The sequence below is a fragment of the Dama dama genome, chromosome 26 (genome assembly GCF_033118175.1).
Source record: "Dama dama isolate Ldn47 chromosome 26, ASM3311817v1, whole genome shotgun sequence".
In the NCBI taxonomy this organism is placed as follows: Eukaryota; Metazoa; Chordata; class Mammalia; order Artiodactyla; family Cervidae; genus Dama; species Dama dama.
In genome coordinates this window covers 48977584-49000062 of record NC_083706.1, presented here as the reverse complement: position 1 = coordinate 49000062, position 22479 = coordinate 48977584, and the positions used below count along the sequence as shown (strand labels likewise).

Here is a 22479-nt window from a genome sequence, read left to right as displayed (position 1 = left end):
TGGATCTCAGCTTCTCTGGACCTCAGTTTTCTTTCCTGAGGACCGAGTAGACGGAACCAGACCATCTAGAAGACTCTAGGTTCTGCGACCCTGATGGAGGGAATGCAGGACAACTCTCGTCTGCGGTCAGGAGCTGTGACAGGGAAGCTGACTGACGAAGGCCAGGCCCCCCTGGGCTGGGTGCTGGTGACCCTCCTTCCGCAGAACCTCTGCGAGAGTTCTAAGCTTCCTCTGCACCTGACACCCCAACCCCATCCTCCCGCCCCCGCCCTTCCTTCTCAGAGCCAGGACCGCCCTGCACAGTCAGGAGACAAAGGATCTGCTCTGCCTCCTCAGAACCTGTGACTGTGACCTGGGCTCGGTTTTCTCGTCTACAAAGAAAAAGGATTTCACGGCCTCCATCCTAGGCCCCCTCAGCTATCTCCCTAGAAGCCCGTGATTTCAAGGGTTTCCTTTAGTAACAGGACTAGACTGCTCGGTCTGTCCTTCCTGCGAGGACTCCCGAGCCCCTGGCCTCCCTGACTGCCAGGCTGCGGAGGGAACAAGTGACCAGAGCCGCGGTGACCCTGCTGTGCCGAAGCCTGGCCCAGCGCGTCACCCTCCTTCTCTCTCTCTCGATCCTCATGACAACTCGAGGGAAGATCCCATCACTGCCCATCGCACAGATGACAGAGGGGGAGGAGGGAGGGGTGGCCATGGCCCAAGACCGTGGGCTTCACCCGCAGGCCCGGGGAGCCTCGCCAGAGCACAGGCACTGGCGTGTGACCTTGGGCAGGACTGCCTGCCCCATGTCCTCCTGTGAGAAGTGAGCAGTGACCGTACCAGACAGAAACTCCCTAACTGTAGATCAGCATTTGTTCAGTTCAGTCGCTTGGTCGGGTCCAACTCTTTGCAACCCCATGGACTGCAGCACGCCAGGCCTCCCTGTCCATCACCAACTCCTGGAGTTTACTCAAACTCGTATCCATTGAATTGGTGATGCCATCCAACCACTTCATCCTCTGTCGTCCCCTTCTCCTTCCACCTTCAATATTTGCCTGCATCAGGGTCTTTTCAAATGAGTAGCTTGGGAGGTACAAATTCAACCAACAGTGTCAAATGTCATCTGTCACCAGGGGCTGCAGAATCTTCCCTGACAAGGTGTCAGAGCAGTTCCTTCCTCCCCCTTCCTTAGTGTCTCCATCCCAGAGGGGCCGCCCTGAGGCCTCACCCCTCAGGAGACATGGCGGAGAGCCTTCCTGGGGCATCCAGATTCCCCAGGGGTCTGCCCTGCCCCATCACAGCTTGGGGACAGACAGTGTCTCCTCCATCTGGCCCAGGACACCTCCCCCTCCTCTCCAGCTCCAGGGGCACCCCGCCCTGCAAACCTACGAAAGCATCCAGGGCTAATTCAAAGACAGAGAGAACAAAACACAAATGAAGACCTGACCTCCCCCCAGTAACGGGGGCCTGCAGTCCACAAGGACTGGTGGGCCCCGCACACTGCGACACTGGTCTCTTTCCCACGCCTTCTCTCCCTCACAAGGTCACATATCCTTTGAGGGCAAAGGTTATGATGTGCTGTTCGTAAGGCACACACTGAACGGCCTTGAGAACTCCTCAGACTCACAAGCAGTGGGAGTGGAGGAGGCTACGGACACTCCGCTGCCGGAGTCCAGTTAAGAATCAGCGCTAGCGCCAATCCCTGTGACAAGTCTGTCTCAACCAGCTTTTCAACACGGTACCGTCATTCACTACACTTCTCTTCTTTCCAGACAGCAGTTCCCACAAAGAACCACAGACTTGTTCACCCTCCGCAAAGCCGCATGGAGAAATGCTGGAAAGTCACCTGGGGTCAGGATTCAGCTCTGGGGCTCTGGGGTTCACCCTGCCCGGGGACAGGACTCCCAGGCCCCCGGCGGGGGTCCAGGTGCCCCTCAGCCCCAGGGACCTCCACACCTGGGCTCCGTGGAAGCTGCGCCAGGATGGGCTGCCCATGAGGCACTGATACATCCTGGGCCTCGAGAGGAGGCCACACTCAGGGCTGGCTGTCATTCGTGTAAAATAAAGATGCTGGAATCCGCCTTCCCAAAGTGTGAAAAATTTCAGGACCAACACAGCGCAGCGTCACCCAGAGCGCCAGGCCCTCGGGATGCATGGCTCGCAGGCCCATGCAGCCAGCCCCGCTCCACTTCAGAGAACTAAATGAACAAAATGTTTTCTTAATTGTTCTACAATGTTCCTAGAAATCAGCACCACCTCTGTGCCCTGGCGTTTCAACCGTAAACCAAGGATGGGGAGTGACAACGCAGGGCTGCTTTTTCCTACTACTCAAACACATGTCCCCCAATTTTCCACCCGTGAACTTTCTATGGTCCTTGTCAGATAACCAGTTAGCGAGCTTGTGTAAAAGCACAATTTAAGTTAAAAAATTGAGTCATTTTTTTAAAGCAGCAGTTAAAAAAAATCCGCAGGTTTCACTAACCATCCTTACCTGAAAATTTCCTGTGTCAACTCGATACTGGTACATTGGATCATGTAGTTCATTGACTCTAAAAATACGATGTTATTAAAAAAAAAAAGCAAAAAGATTAATAACTAGTTTATTTTATACTTTCTCTCACTTGGCTTTTTAAAAAAACTTACTAATATAATCTACTCGCTGACCAACCGTAAAAGATTTTTGCAAAGTAAACCTTGGTTTATGAGAAATCTCGAGTTACCTACTGAATAGGCACATAACATGACTCAACTGTCCATAGTCATCAGTATCGTACAGTCCTTTTCATTAAGAAAATATACCATATCTTTTCAACTTTAGGACTGACTTCCCAGGCACCCTTTCTGCGGCATGTGTGGGCACCAGGAAACACGAGCACCCAAAGGCAGCAATGTGCGCAGCCGCTGAGTCGGTGTCTGACCCTTTGCGACCCCGTGGACTGCAGCCCACCAGGCTCCTCTGTCCGTGGGATCTTCCAGGCAAGAATACTGGAGTGGGTGGCCATACCCTCCTCCAGGGAAAGACAGCAAGAAAGGTAAATACAAACTTCCATGAAACTCATGTCAAAATGACACTGGGTCACTGAGATGACAGGTGGGCAGGGAGAGAAGCGGATGTGAGTTAAGTCCTACCATTATTGTACCAAGAAATGAGACGTGCCAGCTTCCAAAATCATATCCCTGAGATGGGACTAGTTTCTGCAGAAAATTCTGTTTGGGTGAATCAGGCTGTTACTAGTTAGGCTTCTGCGTGGTGCCTTTTTACTGATGGACAGAAATATTAAAGATCAACTCTGGGAGCTGGTGTAAGGACGGGAAGGTTTACAGACACAAACCAAAGGAAAGAGTCAAAACATCTGGGGACAGTGGCGAGCCAGGAGCCAAACAGAGCATCATCCCTACAAATGAAGCCTCTGCCTCTCAGAAAGAGAGATCTGAAATGACGTGGTCTTTTTCATTTTCCACCCAAGACTAGAAGAATCATGTATACCTCTACACGCTATTCAAGCAAAAATGAAACCTCAGTTCAAGTCACATGACCACGCCTTGAAACCCTGGGTGACAGATTCCTTTCTGGATGAGTTCACACAACACAGTCAACTCTGAGTCTGTCCACCTTGTTCAAGGCTCGCCCAGACTGCAGTTTCAGCAGAAGAAAGTTACTCACGTCTGCCATATTCCGAGGGTGACAGACGCCAACCACAGTAGTCCAACGATGAAGAATTTAGGCAAATAGAAAGTCAAACACTTCCTTTCTCCCTTTTAAAAAAAAAAAAAAATAGAGAAGTTATTAATCCTTACAAACCATTATCCCCTCACAGACCACACCGGATCATAGATACTCAGATCATGTCCACACGGCATGCATCTTCCATGGACTGTGAGGCTGACGACAGGTTCTCAAGGCCGAGTTCACTTTCAGGACTGTCACCAGCGTCTGGAGCAGAAGGGTCAGCGCTGAGGGCTCACCTGCACCCGGATCCCGTGGTACACGCACAGCCAGAAGAGCAGCAGGGCGCACAGGAACACAGACTGGAACAGGTCGTCCAGCATCCCCGGGAACCAGCTGTTCACCAGGAAGGACAGGGGGAAGAACGGGTCTGGAAGGCAAGAGGCAGGCAGGCCTGATGAAGGCGGAGCCGGCAGGGTGCCCTGAACCCACAGGAGGGCAGAACTCAGGACTGCTTTCTCCTCGGTCAGAGCCCGGGGGAATGGTAGTGAACTAAAGGCTGTCTTGTTTTGCAAAAAACTGAAAAGCCACTGAACAGATTGCTCTGGGGATGACTGCAGAGCGCCGTCTGCTCCCGCCAGCCACAGCTCTGGAAGGAAATGCTTTCTGGGGCAGGGGACAGGGGCAGACAGCTGGGCTCCCACCCTCAGCCAAGTCCTCCAAGTGGGAGGGGGGTGGGGGGAAGGCGCCCGCCCCAGCGAGTCCGGGGGCCACGACCCGCCCATTCCCTGGTCAGGGCCCCATCACCCCCGGGATGCCCTCCAGCTCTCGGCATGGAGGGGGACCACGCCGAAGGGCCTACCGTTGTAGAGCAGCAGCAGAGGCAAGAGGATGGACATCCACTTCTGCTCGATGCCCCAGTCTCGCATGGAGAATTTGCGGAGAGAGTGCGCGAACAGGCACTGTGAACCAGACCAGGCCCTGTCACCGTTTCGGCCACCCCACACAGCGTCCCCTGACGCCTGTCAGCCCACATCGAAGGTCTGGGGCCAGCCCAGACCTGCTGCACTAACCCCGGGCTGAACCAACCCCAGATCGCCAGGGACAACCGTGAAGGAGCCTTTATCACAGGACAGGGGTCAGACGAGGACGGTCATGGCCATGACCCCTCTGGCCTGGCCTCCTCCTAGGCTGGCTGCTTCTATCAGGAGGGACCGCCCAGGGCACAGGCCACATCCCCCCAAGGTGCAACCCACAGGGGACAGAGGCTTCTGGGGACACCAGGGCGCCCAGATGAAAAGCCCCAGAATGAGGCTTACAGTCACGGTCAGACAGCGGGCCTGTTTTCAAATATGTGCCTGATAGGGCCCGGTTCCTGGGAGAGGCTTCTTTATAGCCTTTAAAGCATCACACAATTTTGGATTTCTAAGCCTGGCGTTGTTTCTTGTTTTTCTTGCTATCTAACAGAAGCCAGTAATCTCCTATGCAATTTGGATGTCCTGGGCTGATGGCCCATCTCCCTATCTGTCCGAATCAGGCCTGTTTCTCTCATTTGAGAACACAGGGCCCCCGGGGCCAGTTCTTTGGGCCCCCGAGTCTGGCTGCAGAGCCGCAGGCAACAGGAATCCTTCAAGAAACAGTGAGGATCTCTGACCCGGGGTCGACGGCACTTTCCCACCTCCCTCCATCAGGGAGCTCCCGGCAGGGGGGCCTGGCCGAGCTGCTCTCTCTGAGCTCTGTGGCTGGGTGCGGCCCTCCAGCCATTCCCAGGTCACCACCGCTGGGCACCTTGCTCCACATCTCGTGGGAGCCTGTGACCTTCCGCAAGAGGCCAGTCTGCAAAGCAGCAAGTCCCTTGGGTGGCAGCTGGAGCAGCCACCGCTGCAAAGAGGGGACCCATCTCCTGGACATCAGCACGCGGCAGGCAGATGACGGAGGCGGGCAGCTGACGGGGGCAGGGAGCTGATGGAGGCAGGCCCCCGTTTTCTTCCTTCAGTTTACAGATGCCCACCCTCTCTGGCTGAGCCTCGGTGGAGCCTCTTGTACTTTAATGGGTAACTGCCCCCCAAAGTCATGGTGCCCTTGTGGACAGACACCTCGGATCCCAAAGGAGCCCTGAGCCTGCACATCCATCCCCTCATCCTGAAAAAAGCCCAAAGACTGAAAGGTCTGGTCCACTTTTCCAAATGTAAAAACCTAAGAACCTGCTGAGTCAGCACTCAAAGAAGGTCATTCAAACAAGGCAGAACTCCTTCTGCCCAAGTTACAGGGCCCTTGTCACTGAACACCCATGACAATTCACTTACTAGTCAGTCACCTGTAATTACTATGACGCTACTCAGGAGTCCTTACTAATGACACCACAGCATTCCTGCAGCTCGGCGCCCTGGCAGAATATAGAATATTTGGTACCATCAGGTCGGCCGACGGGATGGAGTGTCTCCGAGTTCAGATAACTCACCCGCACTCTGACAACCAGAATTTATAAACTAACTCTGCCCTCGTTGGGATTCCATGACGTGAACGGTACTTACAGTAACAATGAAGGTAAGCACCACAAAGACGAACCGGAACCAGATTTCCAAATGGGAAAATGCAGGGTCATAAGTCTTCCACTAAAATGGAAAGCAGGAAAATAATTTGGGAAAAAATTCATCTGAAAGGTGGCTAACAAACACTTGAAAAGATGCTCAACATCACTCATTATTAGAGAAATACAAATCAAAACCACAATGAGGTACCATTACATGCCAGTCAGGATGGCTGCTATCCAAAAGTCTACAAGCAATAAATGCTGGAGAGGGTGTGGAGAAAAGGGAACCCTCTTACACTGTTGGTGGGAATGCAAACTAGTACAGCCACCTGTGAGGCTGTCACGGCTAACGCCATGACAGGCAGCCTAGATCAGGAGTAGGCCTGGTTTCCCAGGGTAACATAATTATCAGGCCTTCTGGAGCCAGCCAATCAACATGTGCCTAGCCAGAAAAAAGGGAACCTATCAGGGGAAAGCTAAAAGCCCCACGTTGGGCCAACAAAAATTACCTTGCAACTGTGTAACCAATCAGCTTGCACCAACTACCTGCTGCTTATTTTGACCTAATAAATACCCGAGAGAACTGGGGCTCGGGGCCTTTTGTGCTCACACACCTGGTGAGGGCGGGAGGCCCTGGCTCGAGTCAGTAATAAATTCCCCTATTGCGAGTTGCATTGTTTCGAGGAGTCTTCTTTCCCGACCGGGGACTCGGACTACGGGCAGAACACCACTATGGAAAACAGTGTGGAGATTTCTTAAAAAACTGGAAATAGAACTGCCATATGACCCAGCAATCCCACTTCTGGGCATACACACTGAGGAAACCAGATCTAAAAGAGACACGTGCACCCCAATGTTCATCGCAGCACTGTTTATAATAGCCAGGACATGGAAGCAACCTAGATGCCCATCAGCAGATGAATGGATAAGGAAGCTGTGGTACATATACACCATGGAATATTACTCAGCCGGTAAAAAGAATTCATTTGAATCAGTTCTAATGAGATGGATGAAACTGGAGCCCATTATACAGAGTGAAGTAAGCCAGAAAGATAAAGAACATTATAGCATACTAACACATATATATGGAATTTAGAAAGATGGTAACGATAACCCTATATGCAAAACAGAAAAAGAGACACAGAAGTACAGAACAGACTTTTGAACTCTGTGGGAGAAGGTGAGGGTGGGATGTTTCGAAAGAACAGCATGTATATTATCTATGGTGAAACAGATCACCAGCCCAGGCTGGATGCATGAGACAAGTGCTCGGGCCTGGTGCACTGGGAAGACCCAGAGGAATCGGGTGGAGAGGGAGGTGGGAGGGGGGATCGGGATGGGGAATACATGTAAATCTATGGCTGATTCATGTCAATGTATGACAAAACCCACTGAAATGTTGTGAAGTAATTAGCCTCCAACTAATAAAATAAATAAATAAATAAAAATTCATCTGAAAGGAAGTACATCACATCATTAACAACAGTCATCTTGAAATGTAAGACTACAAGGAATTTAAAATGTTCTACACTTTCTGACATGTTCTAAAACTTTATTATATTAAAGAACACATACTTTGTACCAAGAGTTGAAAATGGGTTTTAAATGGTAGCATACTGATGATGAATCTGGCAGATAAATTGTTCTATAATAATAATAAGAGCATTTGGCTTTTAAATCTCATATCAAAGATTGATCAAAGCTATCAATCTCTTTATTAGAAAAAGCCATCAGTGGGTGGGGGGTGGGGGAGACAGAAAGAAAAAGCCATGCTTTCTATTAAAAGAAAAAAATAGTTTTAAAAATGCAAAAAATGTGAGTAGGTATGATGTTCTAAAGGACACTAAGTGAAACAGAAATATGAATCTGACACAAGAAAACACTGTGGAATTACAGCTGCCAGCTCTGCTGAGTAGTCTCATATCAAGTATGCGGCTAACAGGGCGAGGAAGGGGCCCTGCGTGCTGACAGCTGGTGGAAGGCAGCCCTTCCCACCCCGCTCAGCAGCCAGGTTCATCCCCAGGCCCCGCGCTGCACCGCGCCGGGAAGGACCATCATGTATGTGCTGAATTAAAATCAGCTGAGCGATGTAAACACTTGTAACAGAGCAACAACCAAGTGAAAGACTCAGATTTCCCTCACCTGCCTGCAACGTACACACACACACACACACACCGGACACACACACACACACACACACACACACACACACACACACACACACACACACACACACACACACACACACACACACACACACACACACACACACACACACACACACACACACACACACACCACCCGCTGAGGGGGGTGGGGTGCACCCTCGGGTCACCCCACGCCATGCAGGAAGCTGAGCCGAGCCCGCAGTCTCCCTGAGTCGTGAACACACCGCAGTGAGAGAGCAGGGACAGAGCTCACCAGTCGGGACTCCCGGGGCAGAGCACTGAGAGCACGGAGCCAGCTCCAGACACCTGCCAGGGTCGTGCCCCCCATACCTTCAGCCGAATGTTGATTTGCGCGTGAGTGTGGATAAGCCATCCAAGGCCAGGAAATCCCGGAAAGGGGCCCTGGCATGCACACAGGGCCAGACACAGCACCTGCTCCATGGGCAGGATCCCTGGCAAGCAGGGCCAGGACAGAGCCTGCTCCACGGGCAGCAGGAACACGCTCAGGGGTCTGGGCAGTGCACCGCCAGCACGTTTTATCTCGGCGGTGGGGCAACATCAGCCTTACACTAGGTGCTGCTCTGCTCCCACCAAGCAAAGTTTAAAGTCCAGGCCTGAAGAGCTCGCGCTGCTCCCCAGCATCGTTGCCGCGTCCTGGAACAGAGCTCAGGGATGTTTGTGAGCGTACAGAACTCCAGCAATCATAAGGTCTGGTACTGAATCAAAAATACGAGACGTGTAAAAAAGCAAGAAAATATGAAACAGGATGAGGAAGAAAGTAATCCATCGAACTGACCCAGAAATCACAGATGATGGATTTGGTAGATAAGGACTTCAAACAGCTAGAGGACCGTGAGGCAGAGACCGGGAGGCTGATCAACAACAGGTGAGACATCGCAGAGGGTACAAACATGAACACAGAGCAAAGGAATCGACTTAAAATGAAACAGAAAAAACGCACAGAGCATCGATAAGCTCTGAGACAACTTCAGGCAGCCGAGAAGATGTATTAATGTATCTGAAGTCCTCGGATTTCTATTGACAGGAAGTAGGCAGGAGGACAGAAAAAACATTTGAAGAAATAGTGGCCAGAATTTTCCCAAAGTTGATGAAAACTATAAACTCACAAATCCAAGAAGCTCAACTATACTCTTAAGTACAAGAAATATGAAGAAAAGTATACCAAGGAACATCATAATCAAACTGTTTAAGTAAAAGAGAAAAAAAAATCTTAAAAGTGAGGGTGGGGGGTGGGTAACGGGGAGGAAAACTACTATAGAGGATAAATATAGGATGATAGATTTCTTGTCAAAAAATGCAAGCCAGAAGACCAATATTTTCAAAGTGCTGTAAATCAACACAATACCACTGCACACCTGTCCTTCTTGCTGTTGTTTAGACACTCAGTTGTGCCTGACTCTCTGCGACCCTGGACTGTAGCCCGCCAGCTCCTCTGTCCATGGGATTGCCCAGGCAAGAACACTGGAGTGGGTTGCCATGTCCTCCTCCGGGAGACCTTCCCGACCCAGGGACTGAATCTCCTGCATTGGCAGGCGGGTTCTTTACTGCTGAACCACCGTGGGAGCTATACGCCTATCAGAATGGCCAAAATTACGGAGACTGACCTACCGAGTGGTGATGAGATGAGATGTGAAACGGCTGGGACTCTCACAGGCACTGACCGACATGTGAGACAACACGGCCGCCGTGAACCCAGGGTGTCTTCACCAGCGACGCAGGCCACGGCCACGTGAGTCAGCAGCCCATTCCTACTTAGCCAAGGGAAGTGAAAGCGCATGTCCACGCAAAGGTCTGGATGCGGGGGTTCACAGTGGCTCTGCAACAGCCCCGAACAGCAAACAGTGCCGACGTGCACGAGCAGGTGTGGGTAAACTAACTGTGCTGCCTTCACTGGGGATTGTGATAGAGCAGCACAGAGGGATAAACTACCGAACACCCACCACCATCAACCAGTGTCCGAGTAATCGCGTTGAGTAAGGAACTCAAACCTGCCGTACAATTCCACTTACACAAAATTCAAAAAAAGTACAAATGAGTCTGCAATGCAAGCAGAACTATTAACAACTGCTGTTAATAGAAAAGTGGAAATCACGGTGATTAAGAACATATGAATTGTGACATCAGCGATTCAGGTTCAAACTCCAGCTTTTCCATTTCCCAGTTGGGCAATTTAATCACATTAAACCTCAGGTTTTGCCTCCATAAAGCAACTGCTCTGTAGAAGTATCGTAACATTTAAGTAAGCTGGTGCACAGAACAAGTTTAGTGCAGAACCTGGCAAGGAGCAAAAGCTCAGCAAATAACAGCAGCTATTATAAATCCAAAATAAAACAGCTACTGCGATGATTGCTTAAGAGGAAATGTAAACAGGTACAAAAGGTAAAAGGAGAGAATCACAATCAAAGACAAACCAAACAGTGACCCAAACCCAAATGACAGGGTTGGGTGAGGTAAACCCCGGTGGGGGAACACTGCTGAGCACTTGGCTAAAAGGCTCTTAAGAGGGTGATGTTCAGACAAAGACAACGGAAAGGAGAGATCCCTCGGGAAACACGGTGCTCTCTTCTTTCCGCATTCTTGAATCAGAAGGAGGCAAACAGCAAGGTCTAAAGCACAGATGTTATCACAGGATGAGAGCAAAGGGCACCTGAGCTCAGACATCGGTCTGAGGCCCTATCTGAGTTCAACTTCTGCCTCGTGAACTCCACGACGCAGGCAGAACGCTGATTGGATTTTCTGAGGACAAAGTTCGAGGAAATCAGTCACACAACAAAGAACAGAGTCCAGATTTGAACTCAAAGATCAGGAGAGGCTGGGGCAGAAAGAACACTGAGAAGAAATTCAGGAGCAGAGTGTAATGTCTGAGCAGCATCTGAACTGTCAGAAACCAACCACAGAGGCTGGAACAAAGGAGACTAGGCTGATCTGGGGCCATGGGGAGAAAACCCGGAATCTGAGGGATCCATAAGGGAAGAAAAGAAAGATCCTCGGAGGGGATGAGACAGCCATCTTCTAACACCTGCAGCGCATACTGGCAGACAAAGAATAAAACCGCTTTGGGTGGCCCAGAGACAGGCTAGGAACAAAAGTAGTGTGACTGTGACCACGGCCGCCATCTGTCAGCTCACAAAATGAGCAGGCGCTGGGCATGGCTCCAAGCCCAGCCGACGTCCAGAGGCCTCCAGGAAACGGGGGAACCGCAGAGGCGGGAAGGTACCTAAGGGTGCAGGAGGCGCCCGCACCCCTCAGCTTCTCAGTGAAGGGGACCCGCTCATCCAAATAAAAACCTGTCTGTAAGCACTCTCGGGTTTCCCCTGTGGCTCCGCTGGTGAAGAATCCGCCTGCAATGCGGGAAACCTGGGTTCGATCCCTGGGTTGGGACGATTTGCTGGAGAAGGGAAAGGCTACCCACACTGGTATTCTGGCCTCGAGAATTCCATGGACTGTATAGTCCATGGGGCCACAAAGAGTTGGACACGACTGAGCGACTTCACTTTCCCTGCACATCCTCGCAGCAGTGTTCCTCCTAGCAGCTGAAGGACGGAAACAGTCTGAATGCCCGTGCACCAACGCCTGGGTACACAAGAGGCGGCACACACACAGAGAAACAGTATTCGGCAAAAGAGGAGCGAAGAGCCGATGCCAGCAAAGTGCGGAGGAACTCTAGAAAGCACAGCTCAGTGAAGAAAGTCGTTCACCGAAGAGCATGAAGGGCATGATTCTGCTTGTATGAAACGTCCACAACAGGCAATCCCTACAGACAGACGGTAGACGGGTGACTGCCGTGGCTGGGGGAAGGGAAGCGGGGGCCAACCGCTCCCAGGCTGCATTTGTGTCCTGTGAATCACTGTGTTGCATGAATACATCACAGAACAGAGCGATTCGAGAAAGGAACCTACTGGCACCTTCATTCAACAGTCACAGCTGTTAAGAAGTAGCTGTTAAGACGAGGAAACAAAAGGCAGAAGTAATGGTGGCTCTGGGATCTGAACCCAGTTCTGCTACCTGGTCTAAAACCCGTGTTCTCGGTCACCATGCTGATTATTCTGACTCCCAACAAGTAGAGGCGACAAAGAGGCTCATCTCAGCTGGACGTGAGACAGGGAAGTCTAACCAGCAGAGCTTCCTAGGTGGCGCTAGTGGTAAAGAACCCGTCTGCCAATGCAGGAGACATAAGAAACGGGTTCGATCCCTGGGTCGGGAAGACCCTCTGGAGGAGGGCATGGCAACCCACTGCACTATTCTTGCCTGGAGAATCCCATGGACAGAGGAGCCTGGTGGGCTTCAGTCCATAGGGTCACGGAGAGTCGGGCATGGCTGAGTGACTCAGCACACACAACCATCAGAGCTGTGGGATTCGGGTCACAACTGAGAGCAGGGACCCCCCCCGCAGAGGTCAGCCGAGTCCAAGTCCACTCAGGCCTGGAGGAGGGGGCCCCGCCTTCCCCAGAGGGCACCCCCAGTACCTTCCAACTGCAAGGCTACTCTCGCTCCTAAGTCTTAGGACACCACAGTCTTCCAATTCCACGCTGATTCTTTTAAGCTATTCTTCACTCCATGTATACTTATAAACTGGTTTTTCTATAGTTTTTAGAATTGTATGTGTCTTACACCATCCAAAAATAACATGATTTCGATGCTGTGATTTATTTCGGTCATCCCACAGAGAATGGGAGCTACGCAAATGAGCCATGGAAACGCGGTGGTCAGCTGGTGTACTTACGGTGAAGTTCATTTCCTTGATGGGCCGCTTCAGGTGTTCGAATCCCACAGTCACTGTATACTTAGTGTAATTCAGGTAGCTGAGGTGAGCCACGATGATTTCTGCACATTTCTGCAAATGCACAAGCAAGAACTGTGTCCTTAAAGCGAGCAAGACTCATTCTCCCCCAACTGACTCGTGAAGTGACCCATTCCAACCGCAGAGGATCAGCAGTGAGCATCTCCAGGGAGCTCGCCAGGAGCCCAGGGGAACTCAGATGCCAGCCAAAAGCAGTTCTTAGAAAGAAAGAACCAAATGGACATATTTAGAAACAAATAATGCATGATTTACAATCATTAGAACCTTTCTACTTCATAGGATTCAAAATAACATGTCACCTTGAGAATAGATTTCTGGTTGCCGACGTGCAGGAGAGGCATGAGAGAGCTGGACTGGGAGCCTGGGATTGGTAGAAGGAATGTTATTCAGGCTTCCCTGGTGGCTTAGATAGTAAAGAATCTGCCTACAACGCAGGAGACTCGTGTTTGATCCCTGGTCGGGAAGATTCCCCTGAAGAAGGAAACGGCCACCCACTCCAGTATTCTTGCCTGGAGAATCCCATGGACAGAGGAGCCTGGTGGGCTACAGTCCAGGGGGTCACTGTTATATATTGGATGGATCAACAACAAAGCCCTACTGGGTGGCATAGGGAATTATGTTCAATATCCTATGGTAAACTATAATGGGGAAGAATACAAAAAAGGATACACATATGTATAGCTGAATCACTTTACTGTACAGCAGAAGTTAACACAACACTGCAAATCAACCATACTTTCATAAACCTAAATGATAATATGTCACCTGAATGAAAAGGTGAGTTAATGCAACATGAACTCACATTTTCACAAATACACTAGGGCAGGAGGCACACCAGTGAGGACACGACTCCTCAGAGCCCTCCGCCTGACCTTCCTTCCTCCGCGGCCCATCTCTGCAGTCTCTGTAGGATGTACGGGGCAGATCACGCATTTCCCTTTTCTCCCCTGGCCTGTGGCTCCCACGCAGAGCCGCTGCGGTCTCCATGGTGTGGCATGTGTACCCACGGACCAGCCAAGCCCCAAGCTTCCGTCCTTTAGGATCAAGAACGGGCCTGCTCGGGTCTCCCCTGCGGATGTGGACGTGGACCCAGAGGCCAAGCCAGCCCGGACCACGAGGAACACGCAGGCCGCCCTGTGGCGCCTGCTGGAGCCACAGCTCCGACTGGGGCTGAGTCACCTGCCGGTGAGCAAGGCTTCCCGAGCCCAGGACGTCCTGAAGACGGCAGGAGGGCAGCGGGTGGGGCGGGGAGCTGCCCTAGGGGGCAGGAGAGGAGGCAGAGGAGAGGGGGTGCGTGGTATCCGCGGGGTGGAGAAGGCAGCCGCTGGGCCGCTGGTCCCCGCGGCCCCCACGCCCACCACCCCTCCTGCCCATCCAGCGTGGCGGGGGCGGGGGCCCGGGCCCTCATGCCAGCACGCACAGCACCCGCTCTCACTTCCTCGCCCACCTCCATCCTCACTGCTCTCCGCCAACCCCCAGGGAAGGCGTGGCCCCCCAGCTTTACAGATGAGGAAGAGACAGTTCAGAAACTGGCCCACTGTCCCCGCTAACACAGGGGACGAACGGAGGAGGAGGAAGGCCGGCTCCGCGGGCCTCCCCAGGGGACCCAGGGCAGGGCCCGGGCTCAGCTGAGCAGCAGACTCTGCCTCGAGTACATGGGGCAGGGCGCACTGTCAGCTTGGCCTCCGGGGGGCCCAGTCCACTCGGGCGCCGGTTCTGACCCATCTCAGGACTGTCCAGCAGACATCAACGCAGAAGGGCCGGAGCCAGCGGCTGGCCTCAGACAGGACCCCTCCCGTCTGAATGCCTTCTCACCGGGAAAGGCTCCCCAGCCTCTCACGTTACTACCGGGAGGTGCGCGTGGATGTCAAGGGCACGAGCTTCGGAACAAAAGCGCCTGGGCTGAAGGCCTGGCGCTGTCGCTCACTCACTACCTGTGTCATCCTGGGCCAGGGTCCCGCCCTCTCTAAGCCTCAGTTCCTCCTCCTACAAAAGGGGGCTCTCACGCCAGTTCCTATGTGTGAGCCTGCTCCGGGAATGGGACCACGTGTGGACAGCACCGCCACGCGGCCACTTCCTGATACTATAACCAGACACGACCTCTTTGGGGCTCCCCGTGTTGTCCACGCCCCGCCTCGACCTGTTAGGTTCCGACAGGGCCTCCGCACCGCGGCAGGACCTGCTTCCCACTCTTCGGGTCTCAACAGAACACGGTGCCCCACGGTGAGGGCTCCTTTCCCGCTGTGGACCCTCCCCTCTCCCACCCGGAGCCACATGCTGCACCTGGGGCGGATGCTCAACAAAGGCGGGCCGCTCCTGGCGAGGCCTGGCTCCCGGTGCCCCACGTGGGTCGGGATGTGCATCCCACAGCTGCAAACAACCCAAGGCCTGAGTGATTCATGCAGACCACGGACAGCGGCAGACCACCTCCCGTGAGGCAGGCAGCCATGCCAGACAGGCGGTGACACAGTACAATCAGGCACCAGGCTGTGTGCGCACGCGTGTGCGTGTATTGTGTGCACGCGTGTGTGCATTTCTCAGAATTTATAAGGTCTTGGTGCATGAGTTGGATGGGTCTTCCATGCCATCACTGGTGTGACTTAGTTTCTTTACTTAAGAAAGTAGCTCCACCTGCAGGAATGTAGCAAGACGATGCCATGGACTCACCTCTGCACACGTGAGTGTCCGCGTCCGATTGTGAACTTTGTTATGGATGAACTTGGTGGTCCCGTCCTGAGCTACACCATCAACCTTAACAGTCATGGTGAAGGTTGTCTGAATAGATGTTTCTACAGAAGGAAGAATCCCAGTGTTAGAGTCCACGAGGGGCGGTCACTCCAGCAGATGCACCCGCCGGCCTGGCTGTGTGTCAGCCCAGGGAGGTCCCTCTGTGAGTCGGCAAAGCTGACACCCATCAGCAAAGGTTAGCCCTCGGACCCACCGCCATCTTCCATCTCACAAAAGGCCAAGTTATTTCACGGCTGATTAAAGTTATATTTTTTATTTTCCCATATACGTTTTAATCTAACTTCATACCAAGATAAAAATAAGTTTTTTATTTTTCTGATTATATAATCTCTTATTTTTCTGATCACATGCTCATTGTTAAAAAAACATCTAGGAACACAAATACAAAGATATACATAAAGTATTAAACGTACAATCCCACCACCAGAGAAACTATGATTTCATGTTTGGGTCCATGCTTCCAGACTGTCTTCTAGACACACAAATGTATAGTGCTATTGGATTTTTTAATACTTTTTAAAATGTTACAAAAAGGGATTGATTTTTTATACTATGCATTTTTTTTTCCACTTAATTTACTGCAGTCATTGGGTTATCTTTCCAACTCTTTCAACCTAAGCACCTCTCTGAATCACAGCACGTAGAGAACGAGGTGGCATATGCTCTCGGTTCTCGGGGAGCTGCCCTGGGTGAACACAGTGAGGTCACCGCAGACACTGGGTGCTTCGGACCGGATTGCTCCGCCTTTGCACCACAGGTGTTTTGAGGCCAACTAATTCTTCACTGTGGGCAGTTAGTCCTGTGGTTGCAGGATGTGGAGCAGCATCTCTGGTCTCCACCCTCTGCTAACAGCCCCTGCCCCCCAGCTGTGACAGCCATAATGTCCTGGTGTCCCTGGACACGGTCAAGTGTCCCTGGGAGACACTTGGTGCCCCTGGGGCACCAGGACCTCGTTCTCTCCCCCGAACCCCCGGGAGGAGGCTGCCGCTGGAGCACCTACAGCATGCAGGCTTTCAGCCAGGCTGCCCAACAGCCCTGGGTGAGAGCTGGCACCCAGAGCATGACCAGTAGCCCTGAGGGCCTCCTGGAGCTTCCTGAGGGAGGCACCGTCACTTGCCCTGGAGGACATTTAGGTGGCTTCCAACTTGCTGGTATTAGAAAGAATAATCACCATCATTATAATTCATCTTTGAGCAGTTGCTAGAAGATTTTAAAGCTCTTTGAACCTTTTAAAAAAATCATTCTTGTCAGGCTTCATACCTTTTGATTGATCCAACTCGACAACACACGTCAGCCATAGCTGCTGATTATATGTAGACAGTGGTTTGGAAAATATTTGAATTGGCTTTAGCTAAGGCAGAAAGAAAGAAAAGTCAAATAATCCAGGTGACTTTTTCAGCTGAGTCTCCAAATGCCTCATCTTAACATACAACATTCAGATTTGCACAAAAGGTTGGAATGTTAGCTCTGGAAACAGAAACATGTCGTTTTTCCTTTAGACAATATAAGTGAAATTCTGCCTTCCAGAAAAAGGAAGGACTAAATTTCTCCTGCAGTTCACTTCAGACTCTCATGACAACTTTTAAGCAGGTGGTTTCTACCCCCTATTAAGTAATAGACCTACTTAAATAATAGGAAAAGGCCTCCTTGGAGAAGAAAAATAAAAAGATTAAAGTGCATAGGATGATACAAATAATAAAATAATGAAGGATACCAATGAATATTTTCATATTCACAAGAATCATTTTTTTTTAGTACCAATATGCCAGGTGTGTCACTGACGTCTGTTATTTTCAGATTTAATGGCCCTGGGCAGAAAAATTAGAGGGGACCACATTGCCAAACAGTGAGCAATTTTATTTTCTTGGGCTCCAAAATCACTGCAGATGGTGACTGCAGCCATGAAATTAAAAGACACTTGCTTCTTGGAAGAAAAGCTATGATAAACCTAAACGATATATTAAAAAGCAGAGACATCACTTTGTCCACAAAGGTCCATTTAGTCAAAGCTATGATTTTTCCAGCAGTCGTGTATGGATGTGAGAGTTGGACCATAAGGAAGGCTGAGCGCCGAAGAATTGATGCTTTCGAACTGTGGTGTTGGAGAAGACTCTTGAGAGTCCCTTGGACTGCAATGATATCAAACCAGTCAATCCTAGAGAAAATCAACCCTGAATATTCATTGGAAGGACAGGTGCTACAGCTGAAGCTCCAATACTTTGGCTCCTCAGCAAAGAGCTGACTCACTGGAAAAGACCTGGACGATGGAAAAGACGAAAGGCAGGTGGAGTAGGGGACAACAGAGGGTGAGATGGTTGGATGGCATCACCGACTCAACGGACATGAGTTTGAGCAAGCTCTGGGAGTTGGTGATGGACGGGGAAGCCTGGAGTGCTGCAGTCCACGGGGTCACAAAGAGTTGGATACGACTGAGCGACTGGACTGAACTAAAGGATATTTGAATGAAAAGTATGAAGAAAATTCCAATAAAGATTTAAAAAAAAAAAAAAAGATTTCCACATGGGAGGAATCAGGATGAGCTAACCAGCCATTGGAAATGAACTGCTGCTCCCTTAGAGGTAATACCACCATCCTTTCTCAGCACTGAGGTCACAATTATTGAGTAATTTTAGCAAACTAGGACCCAGAGGCCAGCAGCTGAAGGTGGAGTAAGAAATATGTATTGCCTGAGAAGCAAGCAGCAGGGCAAGGGGGAGGTTGATTTTAATGACCCTCTAAGCAGGACCATTTCTTAGTGACCTAGAAATTTACAGGGCCTACCAGCTGCCACTTAGACCCAGTCTTACCTTTTTGCTATTATTTAGTGAAAAATTAGCTGCAGAAGTCTGGATCACTTTGGGCCCTAAAGCATAACAGAGAAAGAAAAAGCAGGTTATAACTATATTGATAATTCATCTATTGATTTTTTTTCAAATGCCAAGAAAGTCTCATATATCATACAGAGGTAGTCTTTTTCCTGGTCTGTCATTGGAGGCTTTATACACACACACATATATACACAAATACACATACATATGTATGTAAAATATATAAACATGAACACAGACACACAACATCTACTCTGCTGCACACACTGACCTCCCAACTCAGGCGAACAGAACATGACACCACACGACACACACGATTTCCAAGGGATTCTGTGTGCAGTTCCCCTCTCCCCCTCCCCTGCTCTCTGGGAAGGCTCTCTCTGCAGTGTGTGGATTTAAGACAGCACCAATGACACAGATATCGTCTACATAGTTTGTGTAAAGACTTCTGCTAAAAAATTATACACCTTGATCCATTCACCCAATTAATCTAGTCTTCAAAAAATATTGAGGATTTCAAGAAGGCATGATATATACTAATATATTCTCAAGGCTTTTACCGAAATAACAGAGAATCGAGCTTCAAAGAATCTTACGCCATGATATTTCACAGGTTTTTGGCCTTAAAAGAAGTCGCCAAAGGAAACCCTGGGAACCTGATTCCATTCAGAACTGGATTTGTGCTGTAGCAAACCCCTGGCAGCCTGCTGGTGTTCCGGGCCGTCCTGTGGCCACGCCCAGCCTGCTGCCAACCACCCTCTGCTTGGAGCTGGAGATGCCCAAGTTAAGAACTCAACCGGGGCAGGAGCACCCCTGTGGGGTGTGTCCACGCAGGCTGAGCGAGACAGGAAGGAGGCTGGGCTCCACAGACAGGCTCATTTCAAACCGACTCACAATCCGAGTGCGCTCCTGCCCCAGGAAGTAAGGCAGTCTAGTCTCTCAGGAAGGGTTAAGAACTGGGAGTCAGAAGGTCTCAACTTGAGTCTCAGCTAAAGGCTCTCTGGATCTCATTCCCTCATCTGCAAAGCCCAATGGCTCCTCAGACGCTCCTAACTCTGAAGTCCTGACGGCCTCATTCTAGAAACTAACTTTCTTTGGCGCTAGTGGTATAGAACCTGCCTGCCAATTCAGGAGACGCAAGAGACACAGGTTCAATCCTTGTATCAGGAAGATCTCCTGGAGAAGGAACTGGCAACCCACTCCAGTATTCCTGCCTGGAAAATTCTATGGACAGAGGAGCCTGGTGGACTCTGGCCCATGCGATCACTAACAGTCGAACATGAGCGACTGAGCGCACACATCAACAGAAAGTCACTGGGAGCAGAGGGCTTGTGATGGCGATTTTGTATTTCCACTCGACTGGGTCCATGATACCTGGTGAAACATTACTTGGGGTGTGTCTGTGAGGGTGTTTCTGGATGAGACCACCTTCTGAATCAGCAGGCTAAGTAAAGCGGGCCGCCCTCCCAGTATGGGTGGGCCTTGTCCAAATCTGTGAAGGCCCGGACACAGCAGAAGCAGAGTCAGGGAGAATTCGCTCTCTTCTCCTCTGTCTTCAAGCTGGTAACACGAGTCCTCACCCCTCTTCAGATGCAGGAACTGCGTTGCCGGCTCTCCTGGGCCTCCAGCTTGCCGACTGCCCACTGTGGAAGCTCTCCGCCCCCACAGTCACGAGAGCCGAGGCCTCATGATAAAGTATCCCTCTCTCATCTCCCCCCGCTGTCTGCAGCTCCCATCAGTTCAGTTTCTCTGGGGAACCGTGACTCACACAGATTCTGGTACCAAGAGTAGTACCGTAGGATCAGTGGGGGAAGGGTGAGTTTTCTACACTGGCTCTGGGGGTTCTGGAACTGATTCTCTAACCAGATTAAAGATGCCAACGACTGTATGTCCCGTAGTAAAATGAGCACTGATGGTCCAGGAACATATGCAAAGTATTTTCATTAGATACTCCTAATCAACCATTTACTACAAAGAGCAAGGAGTTAAGCGACTCTGTTTAGGGATACTTCAGAACATTCTTGGAAAACTAACGTAATGCGGATGGCGGGTTGCTCCTAATGTCACTGGACAAGGTGGCGAGAGACAAGGAAGAGCTCAGGGACTTGAATTCTCAGCTCAAGGGCCGCACACGTGATCTGAAAGTGCCTGTGTGGGCCCTGACGGAGACCCTTATTTCCTACGGCCACAGGGCTGAGACTTGTGAAGATCACACCGGAATCTCCTCTTGCGACTGGCTGAATTACAACCCAGCTGAGCGCCCAGCCTCGCAGGGAGCCACGCTGCTGAAATGACCATGCTGACCGGGAGAGAACAGGAGCTTGTTCTGGGGACATGAGAGAGGGTCCTGACGAAGCTGGGCACACTAAATTCCCACAAGTCCTTTCCCAGTGGGACGCTCTCCCCATTCCCCTAGGAAGGGGCCTTCCCGCCTCCTCGTGATGGACCAGCCCTGCCCCATCTAAGCAATCAGGGATGGCTCCTCAGAGGCAGCGCAGGACCACAAGGCTTCTCTGCACAACCCACCCTCTTCACCTCTAGACCTGTAACTAGGCTCATATCCCAGCAGGCCCCAGAGGGGAAGCACAGGACCCGTGAGGATGCATGCTACGTGCCTGAAGAACAACCTGAGTTTCCTGATTTATGCAGACAGAAACCCAGGGAACACGGTGTGCGATGATGGTGGAAGGAACGTGAAGCCGTCTCAGGCCCATTGGATGGATACGGGTTCACCAAGCAGAGATTCTACACTGAAAAGCTGTAGCTCAGGGAGACAGAAAGGGCTCCCAGGGTTTGACTGGGTGGTTGGCTAAAACAAGGACCCAAAGGTGGTTCCAGTGAATGAATCAGAAATGCTGTACCTGCCCAGGCTTAGTGTATGGGGTGGGGGGAAGTCACAGACTTAAGGAGTGGGACTGCTAGGGTGGATTTGTCATTTAAGACCTACTGGGAGAGTCCAGAAGACACGCCTTTCACCACTGCTGTGAGAAATGTATTTGTGAGGGGAGCCCCGAGCATCCTTCAAGTGCTCTATGATTGTCCTGCTCTGTAGGCTGGGCCTTACCATGGGAACTACAGCCCCCAAGCTGGGAAACAAGATGCAGGGGCAGGAGCTGGATCCCAGGGGTGGCAGGGGCCACGAGGTGACACCAACTGCCAAAGGCATGGTGGGCGTGCTCACCGTGATGGACAGCAGAATCATGGCAGTCAGACAATCTGATTCCCACAGACCTACAGCGTTAGCTAACTGATCATGGTGGTCCCAGACGTGAAATACACAGGAAGCCTAACAAATCCGTACTTGATCTTCATAAGCAGGAAAGTTCAAGTCAAGCATACAAAAGTCTAACATATGTCATAAAAATAGAGAACCATAACCCATCAGTAGTTTCCAAATATGAGACAGTTTACAGACCCAAAGGCCCTTGAACAAAGGGAAGGTTGGGTCCCCTTAAGAAAGCACTCCAGTATACTGCCAAACACTTGTACTGTCAATCATTCTCCCAGAGGAGAGAATGATTGGTCTTCTACCAGGACAAGTGCACTGAAGAAAATCAGATGATTAATTTTGGGGAACTGCTGGACACTGGCTCTGAACTGATGCTGATTTTAAGAGACTCAAAACTCCACTGCAGTCTACCAGAGTAGGGACCTATGGAGGCCAGGTGATCAATGGGGTTTTAGCTCAGGTATGTGTCACAGTGGGCCCAGCGGGTCCCCAAACCCATCCT

The 22479-nt window shown here is 50.9% G+C and overlaps 1 protein-coding gene across 3 annotated transcripts in view; it reads right to left on the bottom strand.

The window, feature by feature from the left end:
- The window catches only part of TMEM181 (transmembrane protein 181), a 63999-nt gene that overhangs the window by 6000 nt on the left and 35520 nt on the right, over nt 1-22479 (bottom strand). For all 3 annotated transcript variants that reach the window (XM_061130401.1, XM_061130403.1, XM_061130402.1), the window contains exons 3-11: nt 18728-18783; nt 17181-17271; nt 15840-15961; nt 13095-13205; nt 6184-6264; nt 4512-4611; nt 3949-4079; nt 3647-3738; nt 2474-2531 (exon numbers count right to left, since the gene is read on the bottom strand). In XM_061130401.1, coding sequence (XP_060986384.1) covers nt 2474-2531; nt 3647-3738; nt 3949-4079; nt 4512-4611; nt 6184-6264; nt 13095-13205; nt 15840-15961; nt 17181-17271; nt 18728-18783 — 842 coding nt within the window. The remainder of the gene's footprint in view (nt 1-2473; nt 2532-3646; nt 3739-3948; nt 4080-4511; nt 4612-6183; nt 6265-13094; nt 13206-15839; nt 15962-17180; nt 17272-18727; nt 18784-22479) is intronic.